Source organism: Pipra filicauda, unplaced genomic scaffold (assembly GCF_003945595.2).
Source record: "Pipra filicauda isolate LSUMZ 115617 unplaced genomic scaffold, ASM394559v2 scaffold900_size55888_pilon, whole genome shotgun sequence".
NCBI lineage: Eukaryota > Metazoa > Chordata > Aves > Passeriformes > Pipridae > Pipra > Pipra filicauda.
In genome coordinates, this window is record NW_024105088.1 from 33,898 (window position 1) to 55,225 (window position 21,328).

At 50.3% G+C, this 21,328-nt stretch overlaps 1 protein-coding gene across 5 annotated transcripts in view; it reads left to right on the forward strand.

Moving 5' to 3' along the window:
• Window positions 1–10,243, forward strand: part of LOC113998205 (cell surface glycoprotein 1-like) — a 40,580-nt gene extending 30,337 nt beyond the window's left edge. For all 5 annotated transcript variants that reach the window (XM_039391085.1, XM_039391084.1, XM_039391087.1 and 2 more), the window contains 2 exons: window positions 3,854–3,961; window positions 9,409–10,243. In XM_039391085.1, coding sequence (XP_039247019.1) covers window positions 3,854–3,961; window positions 9,409–10,185 — 885 coding nt within the window. In that variant the 3' untranslated portion in view covers window positions 10,186–10,243. The remainder of the gene's footprint in view (window positions 1–3,853; window positions 3,962–9,408) is intronic.
• Window positions 10,244–21,328: the final 11,085 nt, after the last annotated feature.

A 21,328-nucleotide genomic window follows, 5' to 3' on the forward strand; every position in this document is an offset into this window, starting at 1 on the left:
CTGCTGAGGGCACTGTGGGGACACCGCGGGCCTCCTGAGCAGCAGCAGGATGGGGATGAGAGCTCCACGGGCAGCTTGAAGCTGCCTCCCAGTCACAGTCCCTGGCTCTCGTGGGGCATTCAACTACCCTGAGAGCAGCTGGAAAAGCAACACAGCCAAGCACAAACAGTCCCGGAGGTTCCTAGAAAGCAGTGGCGACAGCTTCCCGACCCATTGCCTCTCACAAGCAATGCTGTGCCGCTCCACCTCAGACTAACACACAGGAAAGGCCTTGTTGGAGATGGGAGGGTAAGGGACAGCCTTGGCTGTCGAGACCATGGGACTGTGGTCTTCTGAAATTCCAGGTATTGGGAAACACATAAATACCAGGAGACAGAGGAGCTAACTAAGAAGGATAAACTTTTATTCCAATGAAAGGGAGAGTTCACTGAACAAACCTCAGTGAGGCCTCTCAAGTCAGTGGAGGTCGCAGCCCCCTTTTATCCCCTTTGCCCGGAGCGCTGCTCCCTCCCCAGCGTTTCTCCACTGGCTGACATACGCCGGGGTTACAGGCTTCCCGACACGCCTGCTCTGTGTCCCCCATTATGTCCCTCGGAGGGGGCTGGGAAGGTCACTGGGGCTTTTCCAAATGGAGGCCACAGCACACTTCAAAACGGAGGACGTGGCCACCTGAGACCTTCTCTGCTGCTGATCGGTCCCCCTGTCTCTGGGCAAAGGGCACCCCTTGGTAGCCAACAATTGAACCACCAGTAACTTACTGCTTCTTAGTGCAAACTGCGACTACCCTACAAACTTTGCAAGCACACTTTCTTCTTCCTAAGGGTGGAGCTGAGGACTGGGGGAGGAGGAAGCAGGGCAGCATGGAAGATCAGAACACGCACCTCAGGAGAGCTGACTTGAGCCTCTTCAGGGATCTTCTTCCTTGGTGTCTGACGTCCTTTTTTCCCCTCACTCGCTGCTCTAACCCCACAACCTGATTTGCTGCACACCCTGTCTCCTAAACCACCGCCCAGCTAGTCTTTCTTGATGGGCCGAGCTCCTTGTTTCCCTTTGCCCTTCTCCGAATGCCAGGGAATGGGAAACACCCTCATTTTTATGGTTGGGCTCTTGCTGCCCAGCCTCCCTTTCTGCAACAGTTTCACAGTTTTCAATCTGGTCCTGTCCCTGTTTCTTTCAATGCCCAGGTTTTCTCCAAAACAGCCAACTGACACACATGCAATCACTATGCCCAGAACTGCCAGGAGAACTCCGCCAGTTCAGCGGCTCAAGTGGGCAGAAGCTGTCTTGGATGTAGCCTTGCCCGCTTTGAACCTCAAGATTCCACGTGAGGAGCCAGATGCTGAGCACTCCCGAAGAACCCCCTTTCCTAGACCAAATCTCCAACCGCAGCAGATCGCAGCACACACCTAAAGCGCCTTTGACCGCGACCTGACAGAACCCCCTTCTTGTTGTCCACGCTCTTGTCTTCCCATGGAATGGAGAGCAGAAAAAGACTCTCCAGTGTAAGGCCAGAACAGCCAGGTTTACGGCAGAGGCAGAGAAACTGCCCTATCCCTGCCTCCAGGATGGTGAGCCTGCTCCAGGATCCTTCCATCGGGCAGTTTTGGGTGCATTGTGTGGTTTTGTATCAATGTATATGGCTTTCAGCGATGTTAACTTCCAGTGGTGAGAAGTCATGAGATTAGTCCCCGGAATGAGGTGATGACCTTCTGCAACAAGAGTTTGACTTTGAATGGCCAAGGTTTTTATTCCCCTCCTGCTTTCTGCAGGTGCCCCCTGTTTTTCGAGACTCCTAGACTCCTAGAAGAGTTTGTGTCGGAAGGGGCCTTAAAGCTCATCTAGACAAGGTTGCTCCAAGCCCCGCCCGAGCCGGCCTCGAACACTTCCAGGGACGGGGCAGCCACGGCTTCTCTGGACGACCTGTGCCAGGTCCTCACCACGCTCACAGAGAAGAATTTTTTTCCAGAATCCCATCTAATCGTGCCCTCTGCCAGTGTGAAGCCGTTCCGCCTTGTTCTGTCACTGCAGTCCCTCGTAAATAGTCTCTCCTATCCAAGCCTTCTTGGTCCTCCCTGTTGTGTTGCAAAATTTGCAAGTTGATGCTGTGCCAGGGCTGTGCCAGCAGCCAAGGGCTGACCCGGGTGCAGGACCTTGCGCTTGAGGTCTGTTGTCGCTGGCTTTGTTCAGCCTGGAGGAGGCTGAGCTGAGATCTCATGGGGGGCTGCAGCTTCCTGCCAAGGGGCAGCAGCGATTTCTGCTGCGTGGGACCAGGGACAGGACCCCAGGGAACGGCTGGAGCTGTGTCGGGGGAGGGTTAGGTTGGATATTAGGAAAAGCTTCTTCCCCCAGAGGGTGGTCGGCCACTGGAACGGGCTCCCCAGGGCAGTGGTCTTGGCCCCAAGGCTGCCAGAGCTCAAGGAGCGTTTGGACAACGCTCTCAGGCACGTGGTGGGGTTGCTGGGCTGTCCTGTGCAAGGCCGGGAGTTGGACTGGATGATCCTTGTGGGTCCCTTCCAGCTCAGGATATTCTGTGATTCTAACTCTTTGGTTAAGCCTTTGTCTCCCCATGAAGAGCTGGCAAAGCTGTTGGGGGTGGGGCAGAACAAGGGAAGCTGCCTCTCTGACATTGTTGCTGCCTCTCTGACATTGTTGCTGCCTCTCTGACATTGTTGCTGCCTCTATGACATGACAGTGGGAGCCCCAACATTCCGTCCCTGGAGACGCTCCAAGAGGAGCATCCAGACCTGGGTCCAGTCAACAGACCGGAGCGGCCGCCGAAGCTGACTGAGCATGGCCCTGTCAGCTCTGTGGCAGCGTTGTGTGAGCTGGAGCTCAGCCATAGCCCAGCTCCTGCAGCCATTGGTCTCTCGCGGAACCTCCTGCCCCACAGGTGAGGACAGACCCTGAGCCCGAAAGCCCCAGGACGCACGGCGGGGACAGTCACAGCCCTTGCTCCCCTGCCCCTTCCCCTCCTCCTCCTCAGTCCTCTGAGCGCCCGACACCCCCCGACTGGCATGTGACCTCCAGCGTTTGCCCTTTCTCGCAGGATCAGCCAACCTCGGCCAACAGCCTGGGCAGAAGCAGCAGCCCTTGCCAGCTCCCTCTGCCCCACCAGCAGGTATGGCAGTCCCATCTGCCTTGGCCCCTCGGCATTCCCTGCCCCCCAGCCCCTCCAGCCTCCAGGCCTGCCCTGGCTCCTCCAGCCCTGCCGGCACCTCCAGCAGCCACAGCACCCCTGTCCCCCTGCCAGCTGGGGCACCTTGGCTCAGCACGGCACGGCAAGCAGCCCTGGCATTGCCTGGGCCACCTCTGTTCAGGCAAGATCGTTTAGAGGATCTTGGGGCCGTCGCTGCCATTTTGCCGTCCCCTGTGCAACCCCATGGCTGTGGCACAGCAGCTCACCCCGCAGGGATGGTCCCTCACTCAAGCTCCCACTCAGTCTGTGTTCCGGGCCGGCTCAGCGGGTGCCCCAGGAGACTCTCCCAGCCCCGAGCCTCCCCCCCAGTCTGCCTTCTCCCCTGTGCACGTGTGCCAATGGCTCCGGGCAGTGACTGCTCCAACCCCCACCCGTATCTTCTGCTCGGCAGGGACACGGACTCAGCTGCCTCCACCAGCCCCCTTGGCAAGCAGCCATGGCATTGCTCCTCCATCAGGCAATGCCCTGGGGGGGGCCCGGGGCTGCAGGAAGCCCCTGGCCCCAGTCCCACCAGTGCGGGACACGCAGCACGGCTCAGCCAACCCCTCAGGGACGCCCCTGGGCAGTGGCAGCCCTCCAGACACCAGCGTCCCCATGGATGTGGACACCACCCCAGGTCTTGACATCAGTCTGGCCAGCGACGTCAGCATGGATGAGGACAGCCCGTCAGGCCGTGACCTCTCCTTGGCCAGCGACGTCAGCATGGACGAGGACAGCCCGTCAGGCCGTGACCTCTCCTTGGCCAGCGACGTCAGCATGGACGAGGACAGCCCGTCAGGCCGTGACCTCTCCTTGGCCAGCGACGTCAGCATGGACGAGGACAGCCCGTCAGGCCGTGACCTCTCGCTGGCCACTGACGACCCCATGGATGGTGGCTCCCCCCCAGGCAGTGATCACGTTGCGAGCTGTGACATCTCGCTGAGCAGCGATGTCCCCATGGATGAGGACACCTTCCCGAGGGGTGACATCTCCCTGCCCAGTGACACCACTGCCAGCCACCCAGGCCCACTCCACGGCCAAGCCATCGGGGCCCCTGGGGTGACTCCAGCCAGCGAGCCTGTGCTGCGTGGCAAGGTCCTGCTGGAAGGGACTCGGAGCCACTTGGATTGCTCCCAGGGAGCCGTGGGCACCAGCCAGGATGGTCGCAGCAGCGTCCCCGTGCCCACGGACCATTGTGGCACCAGTGGCACCAGCCCCCAGCCCAAGAACGCCTCGCTCTGCCCGCCCAAGAAGATGCCGCCCACTGAGCGCAGTGTCCCCAAGCCTTCCAGAGCCGTCCTGAGCACGGGACACTGCAACGCGGGCGGCACCAAGCCTCAGGACCCTCAGCAGGGTGCGGGCACGAACCTGCCACCGCCTCAGAGCAGCATGTCACCAAGCAACATCGCTCTGAAAAGACGGGGCACGAAGAGGAAGAGGGGCTCTGAGCCAAGCACTGGGAGCAAGTGCAAGGCTCCCGCAGCCCGGGCTGGGGCAGAAAGTTCTTGAGGGACAGATCGTTTGGGGATCTGTCCCAGGGGGAGGGACAGATCGTTTGGGGATCTGTCCCGGGGGGGGAGGGACAGATCGTTTGGGGATCTGTCCCGGGGGGGAGGGACAGATCGTTTGGGGATCTGTCCCGGGGAGGGGGGGATAGATCGTTTGGGGATCTGTCCCAGGGGGAGGGATAGATCGTTTGGGGATCTGTCCCAATCTGAGGGAGGGAGGGTGTTGCTGTAGATGTAGATATTGATGACCGTTTTCTTGTGGTTATCAATTAAAAGATTTTATTCCATAAGCTGTCTGTGTCTGCATGGAATGGGGAGGGAGTGCAGGGCGGCAGCGGGAAATGGTCCCAAGCAGATCCGCCAAGGCTGAAAGGGCTCCAAGGGCACCCAAAGGGCACTCCAGGCCTGAGTCAGTGCCGGAGGTGCAGGCATTCATGGAAGGTCCCCTTCCCCTGGGGAAGCAGCCCTTTGGCGTGGGAGCCAGGACAGAGGGGTCCGTGCAGGACTCCCGCACACGGCCCCACACCGAAAACAGCCCTCAGCACAGCCTGGGCACCGTCCTCCCACTCTGGGGCTTTAGAAGGCTGCTCCCGCTGCTCCCAGGGACCTCACCATGTCCCCAGTCATCCCACTGCAGCCCCAGACAGAGCTCCCCCAGGCTGCCCCGGGGCTGCATTGGGCAGGGGCGGTAAGGGAGAGGGAAGAATGTGCTGGGAACCCTAATGCAGGGCCTCACAGAAGTCCAGGGAGACGACATCCGTAGATCTCTGGGAGGCAGCACTTGGAATGTATGGAGCTCTGTCGAGGGGTGGATGGCGAGCCACTCGGCGGTTGATGGGTCAGGATCAAAAGGCAGGCCGGGCATGGGGACACTGCTGAGGGCACTGCGGGGACACCGCGGGCCTCCTGAGCAGCAGCAGGATGGGGATGAGAGCTCCACGGGCAGCTTGAAGCTGCCTCCCAGTCACAGTCCCTGGCTCTCGTGGGGCATTCAACTACCCTGAGAGCAGCTGGAAAAGCAACACAGCCAAGCACAAACAGTCCCGGAGGTTCCTAGAAAGCAGTGGCGACAGCTTCCCGACCCATTGCCTCTCACAAGCAATGCTGTGCCGCTCCACCTCAGACTAACACACAGGAAAGGCCTTGTTGGAGATGGGAGGGTAAGGGACAGCCTTGGCTGTCGAGACCATGGGACTGTGGTCTTCTGAAATTCCAGGTATTGGGAAACACATAAATACCAGGAGACAGAGGAGCTAACTAAGAAGGATAAACTTTTATTCCAATGAAAGGGAGAGTTCACTGAACAAACCTCAGTGAGGCCTCTCAAGTCAGTGGAGGTCGCAGCCCCCTTTTATCCCCTTTGCCCGGAGCGCTGCTCCCTCCCCAGCGTTTCTCCACTGGCTGACATACGCCGGGGTTACAGGCTTCCCGACACGCCTGCTCTGTGTCCCCCATTATGTCCCTCGGAGGGGGCTGGGAAGGTCACTGGGGCTTTTCCAAATGGAGGCCACAGCACACTTCAAAACGGAGGACGTGGCCACCTGAGACCTTCTCTGCTGCTGATCGGTCCCCCTGTCTCTGGGCAAAGGGCACCCCTTGGTAGCCAACAATTGAACCACCAGTAACTTACTGCTTCTTAGTGCAAACTGCGACTACCCTACAAACTTTGCAAGCACACTTTCTTCTTCCTAAGGGTGGAGCTGAGGACTGGGGGAGGAGGAAGCAGGGCAGCATGGAAGATCAGAACACGCACCTCAGGAGAGCTGACTTGAGCCTCTTCAGGGATCTTCTTCCTTGGTGTCTGACGTCCTTTTTTCCCCTCACTCGCTGCTCTAACCCCACAACCTGATTTGCTGCACACCCTGTCTCCTAAACCACCGCCCAGCTAGTCTTTCTTGATGGGCCGAGCTCCTTGTTTCCCTTTGCCCTTCTCCGAATGCCAGGGAATGGGAAACACCCTCATTTTTATGGTTGGGCTCTTGCTGCCCAGCCTCCCTTTCTGCAACAGTTTCACAGTTTTCAATCTGGTCCTGTCCCTGTTTCTTTCAATGCCCAGGTTTTCTCCAAAACAGCCAACTGACACACATGCAATCACTATGCCCAGAACTGCCAGGAGAACTCCGCCAGTTCAGCGGCTCAAGTGGGCAGAAGCTGTCTTGGATGTAGCCTTGCCCGCTTTGAACCTCAAGATTCCACGTGAGGAGCCAGATGCTGAGCACTCCCGAAGAACCCCCTTTCCTAGACCAAATCTCCAACCGCAGCAGATCGCAGCACACACCTAAAGCGCCTTTGACCGCGACCTGACAGAACCCCCTTCTTGTTGTCCACGCTCTTGTCTTCCCATGGAATGGAGAGCAGAAAAAGACTCTCCAGTGTAAGGCCAGAACAGCCAGGTTTACGGCAGAGGCAGAGAAACTGCCCTATCCCTGCCTCCAGGATGGTGAGCCTGCTCCAGGATCCTTCCATCGGGCAGTTTTGGGTGCATTGTGTGGTTTTGTATCAATGTATATGGCTTTCAGCGATGTTAACTTCCAGTGGTGAGAAGTCATGAGATTAGTCCCCGGAATGAGGTGATGACCTTCTGCAACAAGAGTTTGACTTTGAATGGCCAAGGTTTTTATTCCCCTCCTGCTTTCTGCAGGTGCCCCCTGTTTTTCGAGACTCCTAGACTCCTAGAAGAGTTTGTGTCGGAAGGGGCCTTAAAGCTCATCTAGACAAGGTTGCTCCAAGCCCCGCCCGAGCCGGCCTCGAACACTTCCAGGGACGGGGCAGCCACGGCTTCTCTGGACGACCTGTGCCAGGTCCTCACCACGCTCACAGAGAAGAATTTTTTTCCAGAATCCCATCTAATCGTGCCCTCTGCCAGTGTGAAGCCGTTCCGCCTTGTTCTGTCACTGCAGTCCCTCGTAAATAGTCTCTCCTATCCAAGCCTTCTTGGTCCTCCCTGTTGTGTTGCAAAATTTGCAAGTTGATGCTGTGCCAGGGCTGTGCCAGCAGCCAAGGGCTGACCCGGGTGCAGGACCTTGCGCTTGAGGTCTGTTGTCGCTGGCTTTGTTCAGCCTGGAGGAGGCTGAGCTGAGATCTCATGGGGGGCTGCAGCTTCCTGCCAAGGGGCAGCAGCGATTTCTGCTGCGTGGGACCAGGGACAGGACCCCAGGGAACGGCTGGAGCTGTGTCGGGGGAGGGTTAGGTTGGATATTAGGAAAAGCTTCTTCCCCCAGAGGGTGGTCGGCCACTGGAACGGGCTCCCCAGGGCAGTGGTCTTGGCCCCAAGGCTGCCAGAGCTCAAGGAGCGTTTGGACAACGCTCTCAGGCACGTGGTGGGGTTGCTGGGCTGTCCTGTGCAAGGCCGGGAGTTGGACTGGATGATCCTTGTGGGTCCCTTCCAGCTCAGGATATTCTGTGATTCTAACTCTTTGGTTAAGCCTTTGTCTCCCCATGAAGAGCTGGCAAAGCTGTTGGGGGTGGGGCAGAACAAGGGAAGCTGCCTCTCTGACATTGTTGCTGCCTCTCTGACATTGTTGCTGCCTCTCTGACATTGTTGCTGCCTCTATGACATGACAGTGGGAGCCCCAACATTCCGTCCCTGGAGACGCTCCAAGAGGAGCATCCAGACCTGGGTCCAGTCAACAGACCGGAGCGGCCGCCGAAGCTGACTGAGCATGGCCCTGTCAGCTCTGTGGCAGCGTTGTGTGAGCTGGAGCTCAGCCATAGCCCAGCTCCTGCAGCCATTGGTCTCTCGCGGAACCTCCTGCCCCACAGGTGAGGACAGACCCTGAGCCCGAAAGCCCCAGGACGCACGGCGGGGACAGTCACAGCCCTTGCTCCCCTGCCCCTTCCCCTCCTCCTCCTCAGTCCTCTGAGCGCCCGACACCCCCCGACTGGCATGTGACCTCCAGCGTTTGCCCTTTCTCGCAGGATCAGCCAACCTCGGCCAACAGCCTGGGCAGAAGCAGCAGCCCTTGCCAGCTCCCTCTGCCCCACCAGCAGGTATGGCAGTCCCATCTGCCTTGGCCCCTCGGCATTCCCTGCCCCCCAGCCCCTCCAGCCTCCAGGCCTGCCCTGGCTCCTCCAGCCCTGCCGGCACCTCCAGCAGCCACAGCACCCCTGTCCCCCTGCCAGCTGGGGCACCTTGGCTCAGCACGGCACGGCAAGCAGCCCTGGCATTGCCTGGGCCACCTCTGTTCAGGCAAGATCGTTTAGAGGATCTTGGGGCCGTCGCTGCCATTTTGCCGTCCCCTGTGCAACCCCATGGCTGTGGCACAGCAGCTCACCCCGCAGGGATGGTCCCTCACTCAAGCTCCCACTCAGTCTGTGTTCCGGGCCGGCTCAGCGGGTGCCCCAGGAGACTCTCCCAGCCCCGAGCCTCCCCCCCAGTCTGCCTTCTCCCCTGTGCACGTGTGCCAATGGCTCCGGGCAGTGACTGCTCCAACCCCCACCCGTATCTTCTGCTCGGCAGGGACACGGACTCAGCTGCCTCCACCAGCCCCCTTGGCAAGCAGCCATGGCATTGCTCCTCCATCAGGCAATGCCCTGGGGGGGGCCCGGGGCTGCAGGAAGCCCCTGGCCCCAGTCCCACCAGTGCGGGACACGCAGCACGGCTCAGCCAACCCCTCAGGGACGCCCCTGGGCAGTGGCAGCCCTCCAGACACCAGCGTCCCCATGGATGTGGACACCACCCCAGGTCTTGACATCAGTCTGGCCAGCGACGTCAGCATGGATGAGGACAGCCCGTCAGGCCGTGACCTCTCCTTGGCCAGCGACGTCAGCATGGACGAGGACAGCCCGTCAGGCCGTGACCTCTCCTTGGCCAGCGACGTCAGCATGGACGAGGACAGCCCGTCAGGCCGTGACCTCTCGCTGGCCACTGACGACCCCATGGATGGTGGCTCCCCCCCAGGCAGTGATCACGTTGCGAGCTGTGACATCTCGCTGAGCAGCGATGTCCCCATGGATGAGGACACCTTCCCGAGGGGTGACATCTCCCTGCCCAGTGACACCACTGCCAGCCACCCAGGCCCACTCCACGGCCAAGCCATCGGGGCCCCTGGGGTGACTCCAGCCAGCGAGCCTGTGCTGCGTGGCAAGGTCCTGCTGGAAGGGACTCGGAGCCACTTGGATTGCTCCCAGGGAGCCGTGGGCACCAGCCAGGATGGTCGCAGCAGCGTCCCCGTGCCCACGGACCATTGTGGCACCAGTGGCACCAGCCCCCAGCCCAAGAACGCCTCGCTCTGCCCGCCCAAGAAGATGCCGCCCACTGAGCGCAGTGTCCCCAAGCCTTCCAGAGCCGTCCTGAGCACGGGACACTGCAACGCGGGCGGCACCAAGCCTCAGGACCCTCAGCAGGGTGCGGGCACGAACCTGCCACCGCCTCAGAGCAGCATGTCACCAAGCAACATCGCTCTGAAAAGACGGGGCACGAAGAGGAAGAGGGGCTCTGAGCCAAGCACTGGGAGCAAGTGCAAGGCTCCCGCAGCCCGGGCTGGGGCAGAAAGTTCTTGAGGGACAGATCGTTTGGGGATCTGTCCCAGGGGGAGGGACAGATCGTTTGGGGATCTGTCCCGGGGGGGGAGGGACAGATCGTTTGGGGATCTGTCCCGGGGGGGAGGGACAGATCGTTTGGGGATCTGTCCCGGGGGGGAGGGACAGATCGTTTGGGGATCTGTCCCGGGGAGGGGGGGATAGATCGTTTGGGGATCTGTCCCAGGGGGAGGGATAGATCGTTTGGGGATCTGTCCCAATCTGAGGGAGGGAGGGTGTTGCTGTAGATGTAGATATTGATGACCGTTTTCTTGTGGTTATCAATTAAAAGATTTTATTCCATAAGCTGTCTGTGTCTGCATGGAATGGGGAGGGAGTGCAGGGCGGCAGCGGGAAATGGTCCCAAGCAGATCCGCCAAGGCTGAAAGGGCTCCAAGGGCACCCAAAGGGCACTCCAGGCCTGAGTCAGTGCCGGAGGTGCAGGCATTCATGGAAGGTCCCCTTCCCCTGGGGAAGCAGCCCTTTGGCGTGGGAGCCAGGACAGAGGGGTCCGTGCAGGACTCCCGCACACGGCCCCACACCGAAAACAGCCCTCAGCACAGCCTGGGCACCGTCCTCCCACTCTGGGGCTTTAGAAGGCTGCTCCCGCTGCTCCCAGGGACCTCACCATGTCCCCAGTCATCCCACTGCAGCCCCAGACAGAGCTCCCCCAGGCTGCCCCGGGGCTGCATTGGGCAGGGGCGGTAAGGGAGAGGGAAGAATGTGCTGGGAACCCTAATGCAGGGCCTCACAGAAGTCCAGGGAGACGACATCCGTAGATCTCTGGGAGGCAGCACTTGGAATGTATGGAGCTCTGTCGAGGGGTGGATGGCGAGCCACTCGGCGGTTGATGGGTCAGGATCAAAAGGCAGGCCGGGCATGGGGACACTGCTGAGGGCACTGCGGGGACACCGCGGGCCTCCTGAGCAGCAGCAGGATGGGGATGAGAGCTCCACGGGCAGCTTGAAGCTGCCTCCCAGTCACAGTCCCTGGCTCTCGTGGGGCATTCAACTACCCTGAGAGCAGCTGGAAAAGCAACACAGCCAAGCACAAACAGTCCCGGAGGTTCCTAGAAAGCAGTGGCGACAGCTTCCCGACCCATTGCCTCTCACAAGCAATGCTGTGCCGCTCCACCTCAGACTAACACACAGGAAAGGCCTTGTTGGAGATGGGAGGGTAAGGGACAGCCTTGGCTGTCGAGACCATGGGACTGTGGTCTTCTGAAATTCCAGGTATTGGGAAACACATAAATACCAGGAGACAGAGGAGCTAACTAAGAAGGATAAACTTTTATTCCAATGAAAGGGAGAGTTCACTGAACAAACCTCAGTGAGGCCTCTCAAGTCAGTGGAGGTCGCAGCCCCCTTTTATCCCCTTTGCCCGGAGCGCTGCTCCCTCCCCAGCGTTTCTCCACTGGCTGACATACGCCGGGGTTACAGGCTTCCCGACACGCCTGCTCTGTGTCCCCCATTATGTCCCTCGGAGGGGGCTGGGAAGGTCACTGGGGCTTTTCCAAATGGAGGCCACAGCACACTTCAAAACGGAGGACGTGGCCACCTGAGACCTTCTCTGCTGCTGATCGGTCCCCCTGTCTCTGGGCAAAGGGCACCCCTTGGTAGCCAACAATTGAACCACCAGTAACTTACTGCTTCTTAGTGCAAACTGCGACTACCCTACAAACTTTGCAAGCACACTTTCTTCTTCCTAAGGGTGGAGCTGAGGACTGGGGGAGGAGGAAGCAGGGCAGCATGGAAGATCAGAACACGCACCTCAGGAGAGCTGACTTGAGCCTCTTCAGGGATCTTCTTCCTTGGTGTCTGACGTCCTTTTTTCCCCTCACTCGCTGCTCTAACCCCACAACCTGATTTGCTGCACACCCTGTCTCCTAAACCACCGCCCAGCTAGTCTTTCTTGATGGGCCGAGCTCCTTGTTTCCCTTTGCCCTTCTCCGAATGCCAGGGAATGGGAAACACCCTCATTTTTATGGTTGGGCTCTTGCTGCCCAGCCTCCCTTTCTGCAACAGTTTCACAGTTTTCAATCTGGTCCTGTCCCTGTTTCTTTCAATGCCCAGGTTTTCTCCAAAACAGCCAACTGACACACATGCAATCACTATGCCCAGAACTGCCAGGAGAACTCCGCCAGTTCAGCGGCTCAAGTGGGCAGAAGCTGTCTTGGATGTAGCCTTGCCCGCTTTGAACCTCAAGATTCCACGTGAGGAGCCAGATGCTGAGCACTCCCGAAGAACCCCCTTTCCTAGACCAAATCTCCAACCGCAGCAGATCGCAGCACACACCTAAAGCGCCTTTGACCGCGACCTGACAGAACCCCCTTCTTGTTGTCCACGCTCTCGTCTTCCCATGGAATGGAGAGCAGAAAAAGACTCTCCAGTGTAAGGCCAGAACAGCCAGGTTTACGGCAGAGGCAGAGAAACTGCCCTATCCCTGCCTCCAGGATGGTGAGCCTGCTCCAGGATCCTTCCATCGGGCAGTTTTGGGTGCATTGTGTGGTTTTGTATCAATGTATATGGCTTTCAGCGATGTTAACTTCCAGTGGTGAGAAGTCATGAGATTAGTCCCCGGAATGAGGTGATGACCTTCTGCAACAAGAGTTTGACTTTGAATGGCCAAGGTTTTTATTCCCCTCCTGCTTTCTGCAGGTGCCCCCTGTTTTTCGAGACTCCTAGACTCCTAGAAGAGTTTGTGTCGGAAGGGGCCTTAAAGCTCATCTAGACAAGGTTGCTCCAAGCCCCGCCCGAGCCGGCCTCGAACACTTCCAGGGACGGGGCAGCCACGGCTTCTCTGGACGACCTGTACCAGGTCCTCACCACGCTCACAGAGAAGAATTTTTTTCCAGAATCCCATCTAATCGTGCCCTCTGCCAGTGTGAAGCCGTTCCGCCTTGTTCTGTCACTGCAGTCCCTCGTAAATAGTCTCTCCTATCCAAGCCTTCTTGGTCCTCCCTGTTGTGTTGCAAAATTTGCAAGTTGATGCTGTGCCAGGGCTGTGCCAGCAGCCAAGGGCTGACCCGGGTGCAGGACCTTGCACTTTGTTGTGATGGGAAGGTAAGGGACAACCTTGACTGTCGAGACCGTGGGACTGTGGTCTTCTGAAATTCCAGGTTTTGGGAAACACATAAATACCAGGAGACAGTGGAGCAGTCTAAGAAGGATAAACTTTTATTCCAATGAAAGGGAGAGTTCACTGAAGAAACCTCAGTAAGGCCTCTCAACTCAAATGTATTTAGATCTGTCTATGGGTGGATGACAAGTTGACATCTAATGAACCTCTGTACCTAGAACTGCCAGAAGAACTCCATAATTTAGGTTTATGAAGTTCCAATCTCTTACCTATATTGTGTAAAGTTCAGTTAATCACATAAATATAATTTTACCATAAAATATAGCTCACACTTTTAGACCACTGCAATTTTAAAATGCTGCTTAAACACTGAGGCTTTGATTAAGATCTGTGTCTAAATGCTCAGCTAGTCCATATATAGTCACCAGGCAAAAGTATATGAAAGCTGATGTTTCATCTGAACAATTTTTTTCTTTCACTGATAACTGGTAATCTTACATGCATAAAAGAAAAATTATAGACATATAAGTATTTTGGACATAATAGTCTTTCTGGTCTCCACAGATTCAGTACTCAGAACGTGAAAGTTAAAATTATAATCCTAAGGCCTTTTATAAGTGCACCCCCTGCTCTATTTGAAAATAGTTATTTTGATTATTTTGCCTTTGGCAAAAAAATAAAAGTGACTGAACTTCCTGTGTAAATGCAGAATTAAGTTCTGAATGACTGAAGTGCCTAAGCCATGACAACAGACTGATGAGGAAGCAAAGTAGCAGTGACTGCTTTGGCACCGGAGTGAACAGCTTGAGCAATATATGAGACAAGAGGCACGTTCATTGTAATGAGAGTGGTAAAAAAAGCACACCCAAGAAGGTATTAGCTGATTTTTTTCACTAATAGAATTCTGTATTCTGTACTGTTTTGTGGTCAAATTCAGCTCATGCAATCCTTGGCATCTTGGTAATGTTTATGATGCAAAGAACTACATAGTGTTTGTTTTAGTGGCTTCTTCTATATCACTGAAATTAAGTTTGGTTATCCTAAATTTGTTATACTGCAAGTTTAGAGTAGCACAACTCTCTCTGTGTAGATGTTTTTAAGTATGTAGACACCTGTGCATTTTCTAACATTTTAGTCTATTCTAGAAAGACAGTAAATTCTGTTAGAGGAACCTAAAAATTCCTGACCAGCAGCTCTCAAGAGACCCACTTACATGACAGTTGGTAGCAGTATGTGTTCTACCATTTTTTATGCAGGAGTAATGATCATGACCTCATGGAGCCATTTTTTAGGGAAGTAGAGTGTGATCTTATTCATCACTCTTATCACAGGTAGTCAGCTCTTAGGTTCAGTTGTTTAATTTCTATTTAAAAGAGTAGGTTGATTTTAATTTTTTAAATTGCTTTTGTGTCAATTGTAAGTTGAAGAATTCCTTGATATCGGATAATGCCATCTCACCTAACTGATACCTGTTTCCTGGGCAATATTAAGCCACTTCAGTGAAGCTGCGAATCTCATGTGAAATTACCACTCTCCTAAACCAATTCAAGGATAAAGTGACATGTTTATACTATTGTAATGACAAGATTAAACTGCAAATAATTTTAAGACAATAATAAGGAGTTGCTTGTAGTTTATATTTTACATTAAAAATGTACAATGCAGTAGTCATTAACTTGAAATTACAGACACTGAGTTAGGCATATTCTGTGATTCTGTGATCCCAGTTAAAATTGTAAGGCACAGAAAGGAGAATATCGAACTCACAACTAGTGGCAAGTTGCATTCATCCTTGTGAGAAGTGTTGAGGCTGGGAGGGAAAGACTGACCATCACTTCTTTTCAATGTGCTTCTTTTTCCTTTCCTCTCTTTACATCTTTCTACATTTTTGTGTCAGTAGTATTACAATGTTCTCCGAGTTGATATATGATTCAGCACTCTGCTGAATCACAGATGTGCCCATATAAAACATTTTACTGCAAGAGGAATGAAAAGAACAGCCACTCAGATACCACCTCTCTTTTCCTGAGGCTGTTGGAGCCAAGGCTCGCTAGGTGTCAGCAAAGTAGTCCAGAAAAAAAAGCTTTTTTTTTTTTTTTCCTGAGAATCAATAAGGAAAGTAACAGTTAAAAGTTCATGCATGTAGCAGAAATTTTAAAACATATTATGTGGTTGTTTTAGTTCATGTTAACCTTACCTAGAAAACCAGTGTTATTGTGCATTACATGCCACTAGCTCTGTTTTTATTTCATAGTCAAACTGCTTTCCACACATACAGAGTCTTTTTGTGTGTTTAGGGAATAATGACTCTGTGCTGCATTTCAGGCAGTAAATAAGAAAGACTGCAAGCTAGAAAAATGATTAGGCTGTGAACTTTTCAAAGTACCCAATCTACTCAGACATGAGGTTTGCAGTCTGTCATGAATAATTTTCTCTCCCATTTCCTGCATTACCCAGTTCTGTTGTTTCTTCTAAAGTTGTATAGAAATTCTGTCTTTTTAAAATTTATTATTTTTAATTTTTATTCTTTAATTTATATGTATTTTTCTGGCTTTCAGCTAGCTTCTGACACAGAAGATAGCATCTGCCTTCACACTCAAGGGAATTGTGCTTGCCAGCCATTCAGATGTCATCTTCCACTGGCACGTTTCATTCTGTCTAATGCTAGGCTCACCAGTGGATATTTATTTTATTCTTTGACAAACATTAGCTGATAGATCAGCTTCCCCCAGAACCTCACCTTCCTTTCCCACTGCCTTTTAAACATTTTGGTTTAGTCTTAGGGTTGTTTATAAAGTCTTGCTTTGCTGCTCAAACAGTGAGGAACCAAACAGCTCAGAAAAGCCTTTTTATGATCATCACAAAGTTAGCTTTGCCTGGAGCTTCTGTAACACTAGCCATAACTTGCACCTGAAGAACAAGCAGCTTCTTCTACATGATATGCAATAAAATGTAACTGATACAATCCACACACAGGTGCATAGTTGTATACATTTCAGTATATGCACATTCATGTGGATATGAAAAATACAGATTTTAAAGTTTTTAAAATGCTTGGTATATTTTGCTCTTTCAAATAGATGTACTTTATTATTCTTTATACTGGATGGTTGGTATCCATATAGAAACAACTTGTAAGTGACTTACGGAACTGTCTGCAGAGAGTGGAGCTTATTTCTGTATTTATTTTTGGAACTGATTCAGCCTCTAAGCAGAAAAACATAGATATTGGCTTATTGAGGAGGCTGAAAAGTTCATCCTCTGTGTCTGGTGAAATTTGTTGAGTTAGAGATGAGTAATGTTATAAGGCAAGAAGTAATGACCTCTGAGGCTTAAGAAAGATTCTCAAGAAAAATGGTTTGGCCAGATCTAATGTTATGAAGTATTAAATATGTGAAACTGATGTTTAATGTTAAGTTACTGCAAATGTTCATGACAATGCATCCTCTGAAGAACTAAAGTCTGAATTTAATTATTCTTACCTTTATATATTTCTTGGTATTTATGGCTTTAAATTTACTTTTGAAGAGACAGTTTTGAAGATAGTGCTCAACAAGACTACTGCAATGTTTAACTTCTGCTGTGTTAGAGGGAACTGCCCTATTTGAAAGCTATGGATCACATAAAGTATTTTGTTAGTGGACCAATGTACATAGGATAGAGAACAAATGTTGTCTTTTGCCTTTCCCATATCTGGAACATTTGTTTAGAAAGAGAAGATGCAATAATTATTTTGATGGTAATTCAGTAAAGAAGTAATGTGAGTTTTCTGTTTGCATAAGTTTATAATAATTTAAACTTCTTTTTCTTTTTTTTTTGAACATGGAAAGAAAGCTCATTTATAAAATAAAAATAATACCCATGCTAAAAATAAGTAAAATAATATGAAAAAAGTGTTAAGAATGTAAAAATTGTGTCAGAGTTATTGTCAATAATACAAGAGAGGGAATCTTTTCTGTCTTAAACTGTCAATAATACAAGAGAGGGAATCTTTTCTGTCTTAAACTGTGAATGAATAAGTGCATGTGTAAGAACTGTGGCAATTCTTATAAACTCATGGCTTTAAGTGCAGGAATAACAACAAGAAAAACAATAAAAGTAATCCTGTATAATTTTTTGAGAATAGTTTTTAAACATCCTGAAAGCCACCATAACTGACTGCATGCTTGTTTGCTTGTTCTGAAACTTGTTAAGAGGAGGTATGTTTTCATGTTATGTTAGCTTTTGATAAAATTAATTCTTTTCTCAGATTAGGCATTAGTGTATGGACACTCCCTGCTTTAAACTGAATGAATAAGATCAAGTAGCTGTAAGTAGCATATTCTATTCTGAGGAGTAGGTCCTGCACTGGAAGTAAATCAAGTGCACTTACTTTCAGGATCCTTCGAATTATTCTTCATGAGATTTGAATGAGGTGTGCTAGTGATAAAAATCATTACCAGTCTTGTTTGTAGATCTCTCTCGTGCTGTGTTTCTTGTGGCGTATGGTAGGGTTTTGCTGTACGAGTTAGATTTGAAATAATGTTAGCACTGGTTATTTTATAATAAAGGTGTTATTTTAAGTCTGGCATTGATGCAAGTGCCCTGAATAACAGCAGTGACAGTGCAATTGCTTTAACTTTCCATAGTTAACATTGGAACACCAATTGTTCAAATGGAACACCATATGAAATAATTTCTAATACTATAAGAAATGTTCTAGGGCTTATTGTAGAAGTCTGAAATCGATTTTACTGGCAAATGGAAAACGGGAACAACAGATTGCAGGTATAGCATCATTGCTACCTGATGTCCATTTGGCTGTCGGTGCATTGAAACACCGTAGAGAAGGTGTGGGAGTTTCCAAGCAAGAGAACAGCTATCACTGAAATCAGGCACACCAAACTAGAGAAGTTTCCTAAGGATGGAGTTAATAATAAGGGACCCACAGGTTTAGTTCACTGCTGCATGCATTCTGTGAAGCAGTCAGTCCTTAGTTTCAAGAATACGATGAACAGAGGGACATCCCATACAAAATGTGTTGCTCTTCATTTTTTAAGTGACAAACCTTTCCTCATCTCTCAGGGATTTTGTTGTTTCAAAGGTACTCTGTCTTGGGATGAGTGTATCTTTGCAGCAGGAAAGATACACCAGACCTTGGGAAAAAAAAAGGAAAAAGCTTGCTGCAGATAAACTGGCTGCAATAAAGAGTCATAAAGCTTTGACTTTCTTTAAATAACCTTGATTTCTTTAATTTGTTTACATCAATATTTTATGCAAAATATGTCTTAAATGCTTAATGTTCTGACTTTCTGAGCTCTTCAAATTTATTTTGCTGCTATAGCTAAACAGTATAATGGAGAATTACAACAGTAGCATAAAATCTTGGGGTTTGTGTTCTAAGTATACCTCTGCTCATAAAAACATTTATTGAGGTGAATTAAGAGCATGGTTCAGGCCTCTGCTGCTGTTTCTTTGAACTGTGTGTAAAACAGTTTTGAAGAAAAGAAAGAGTAAGAAAACCTAGATAATTAGGGTAGAACAGTCTTAACATTACATATTTCTTCATTGGCATAATAAAAGTTGTTGACTTAATTTTTATAGACACTTCCTCTACCCAAAACAGAAAAAAAAAGGAGATCAGAAAAATCATGTGTACATTTGCATGCAGCAGAACTTTCTGGAGAAAAAAAAAATAGTTCAAAACTTGCTTGCACTGAAGACACTGGCCTGAAAGGTTTCCTTTTGAAACTATTACTTCTTAAAACCTGTTGTTTTGCATATAGTTTGTTTAGTATCATAGAATATCTTGATTTGGAAGGGACTCACAAGGATTATCAAGTCCAGCTCCCGGCCCTGCACAGGACCATCCCCAAGAGCCACACCATGTACCCGAGAGTGTTGTCCAAATGCTTCTTGAACTCTCTCAAGCTTGGTGCTGTGACCACTTCCCTGGGGAGCCTGTTCCAGTGCCCAACCACCCTCTGGGTGAAGAACCTTTTTCTACTATCCAGCCTAAACCTCCCTGACACAGCTTCATGCCCGTCCCTTGTGTCCTGTCACTGGTCACAGGAAGTTGTAGACTGCCATGATGTCTCTCCTCAGTATCCTCTTCTCCAGGCTTAACAGACCAAGTGGTCTGAGCCACTCCTCATACTGCTTCCTGTGCAGACCCTTCACATCTTTGTTGCCCTCTCTAATGACTTACTATCTTTCTTATATTTAGGTGCCTAAAACTGCACAAAATATTCCAGGTGAGGCCACCGCAGTGCAGAGCAGAATGGGACAATCCCCTTCCTTGACCAGCTGGAGATGCTTTGCCTGATGCCCCCAGGACATGACTGGCCCTCCTGGCTGCCAGGGCACTGTTCATATTCATATTCAACTCATATTCAACTTGCTGTTGACTGGGACCCCAGGTCCCTTTTCACAGTGCTGCTCTACAGTATCTCTTTCCCTGGTCTGTACATACACCCAGGGTTGCCTTGTCCCAGGTATAGAATCTGGCACTTGCCCTTGTTAAACTTCATACTCTTGGTGATTTGTCAGTGTCTCTTTGTGGGGCCTCTCTGCCTTTGAGGGAGTTGACAACTCCTCCCAGCTTTGTATTGTTAGTATAATTGGCAAACTTACTTAGTATACCTTTGAGTATGAAATATTATTTTTAAACTTATTTTTAAATATAAACTTTACTCACAGTATCCTGGAATGCCCAAATAAGGAACAATATAATCTTAGAGAAGTATCAAGAATTAGATAAGAATGTAACCCAAACAAACAGGATATAAACTAAGCTCAGTGTACCTAGATAAAATAAAGAGCAAATGTTATAATTTTTGGTAGTGAACACAATGATGCTGTGCCTGCCCAAGAATTGAGGTCAAGACGATGAAGAAGACCCAGCAGAACCAAAGAAGGACTTGTAATGGGGGTGTGACTATGTAAAGCAAACTAATGAATATGTATTAAGGAAGTGAGAATTTCTAATGAATATGTAAACATATGTGTAATGAAAAACTCTGTCCATCTGTCATTTGGCACATTCGATTAGAGGAGCTATCCTCCGAACATCCAGTGCTGAATAAAGGAGTATGCCCTTTTTAACATCTACAAATAAGTGCTAAGAACTTTGTTTCTGCCACTTTTTGGTATCGTTGTGTAAAAAGAAAAGAAAAAAGACAACTCCCTTGATACAGCCATCTCTTGAATGTGTGCTTAAAGGCACATGCTGAAGTATTTATAAAAATGAAGATTCTTAATTGTAATATGTTTGAAAATTAGTAATATTTACAGTGCGGCCATATGCAAGCATACATCTTGTGTTTTCTGGGGATACATAAAAACAACCTCTGTCTTGGGTAGTATCTAATAAAGTGATATGTACTTGAATAAATAAAAAGTATATTATATGGTTTTCAAATCAGTCTACTGCAGCTTAGCTTCAGCTTATCTCTGAGATACATAGTATGCTGCTGTACTGTCTGATAGGAAATTTTGTAGCCACTGGAAATTTAACTATAGAAAACCTGTAAGATGAAATTATTCTTTAGCTATTTTTAATGAAAATTGAAAGTGACATTAAGAAGTGTAAAGTGATTAGTGTAGTACTTAGAATGGTTATATCTGGAATGGACATGAGCTAGAAGTGAAAAGCTGTTGATTTAAGCCATAATGTCTTGAATGTTATGTGCTGAAAACTACAATTAAGAGTAGGAAAGTTGTATTTTAGTAAAGAAAATGTACAAGTTCCTTAAGAAGCATTGAATATGATGATAACACATTTTAAGGGAATTGAATACAGCTGACCACCAAAGACATGGAGAATGTCTGAATAGAAACTGGTTATTTGAGTGAATGCAGACTACACAGCAAGTCTTAAGGTTGATAGAAATTCTACAAACTACCTTGTCTGAGAAAGTGATTTAGCAATTAAACATACTCCTTTTCAGCTGGTGCTATTATAAGGGGACCATAAGCCATAGCTGATGGCAAAATTTATTTGATACTTCATGAAAATTACTCTTTTTGTAATTTCTAGTATTTTGACCAAATTTTTACAGTTGAGGAT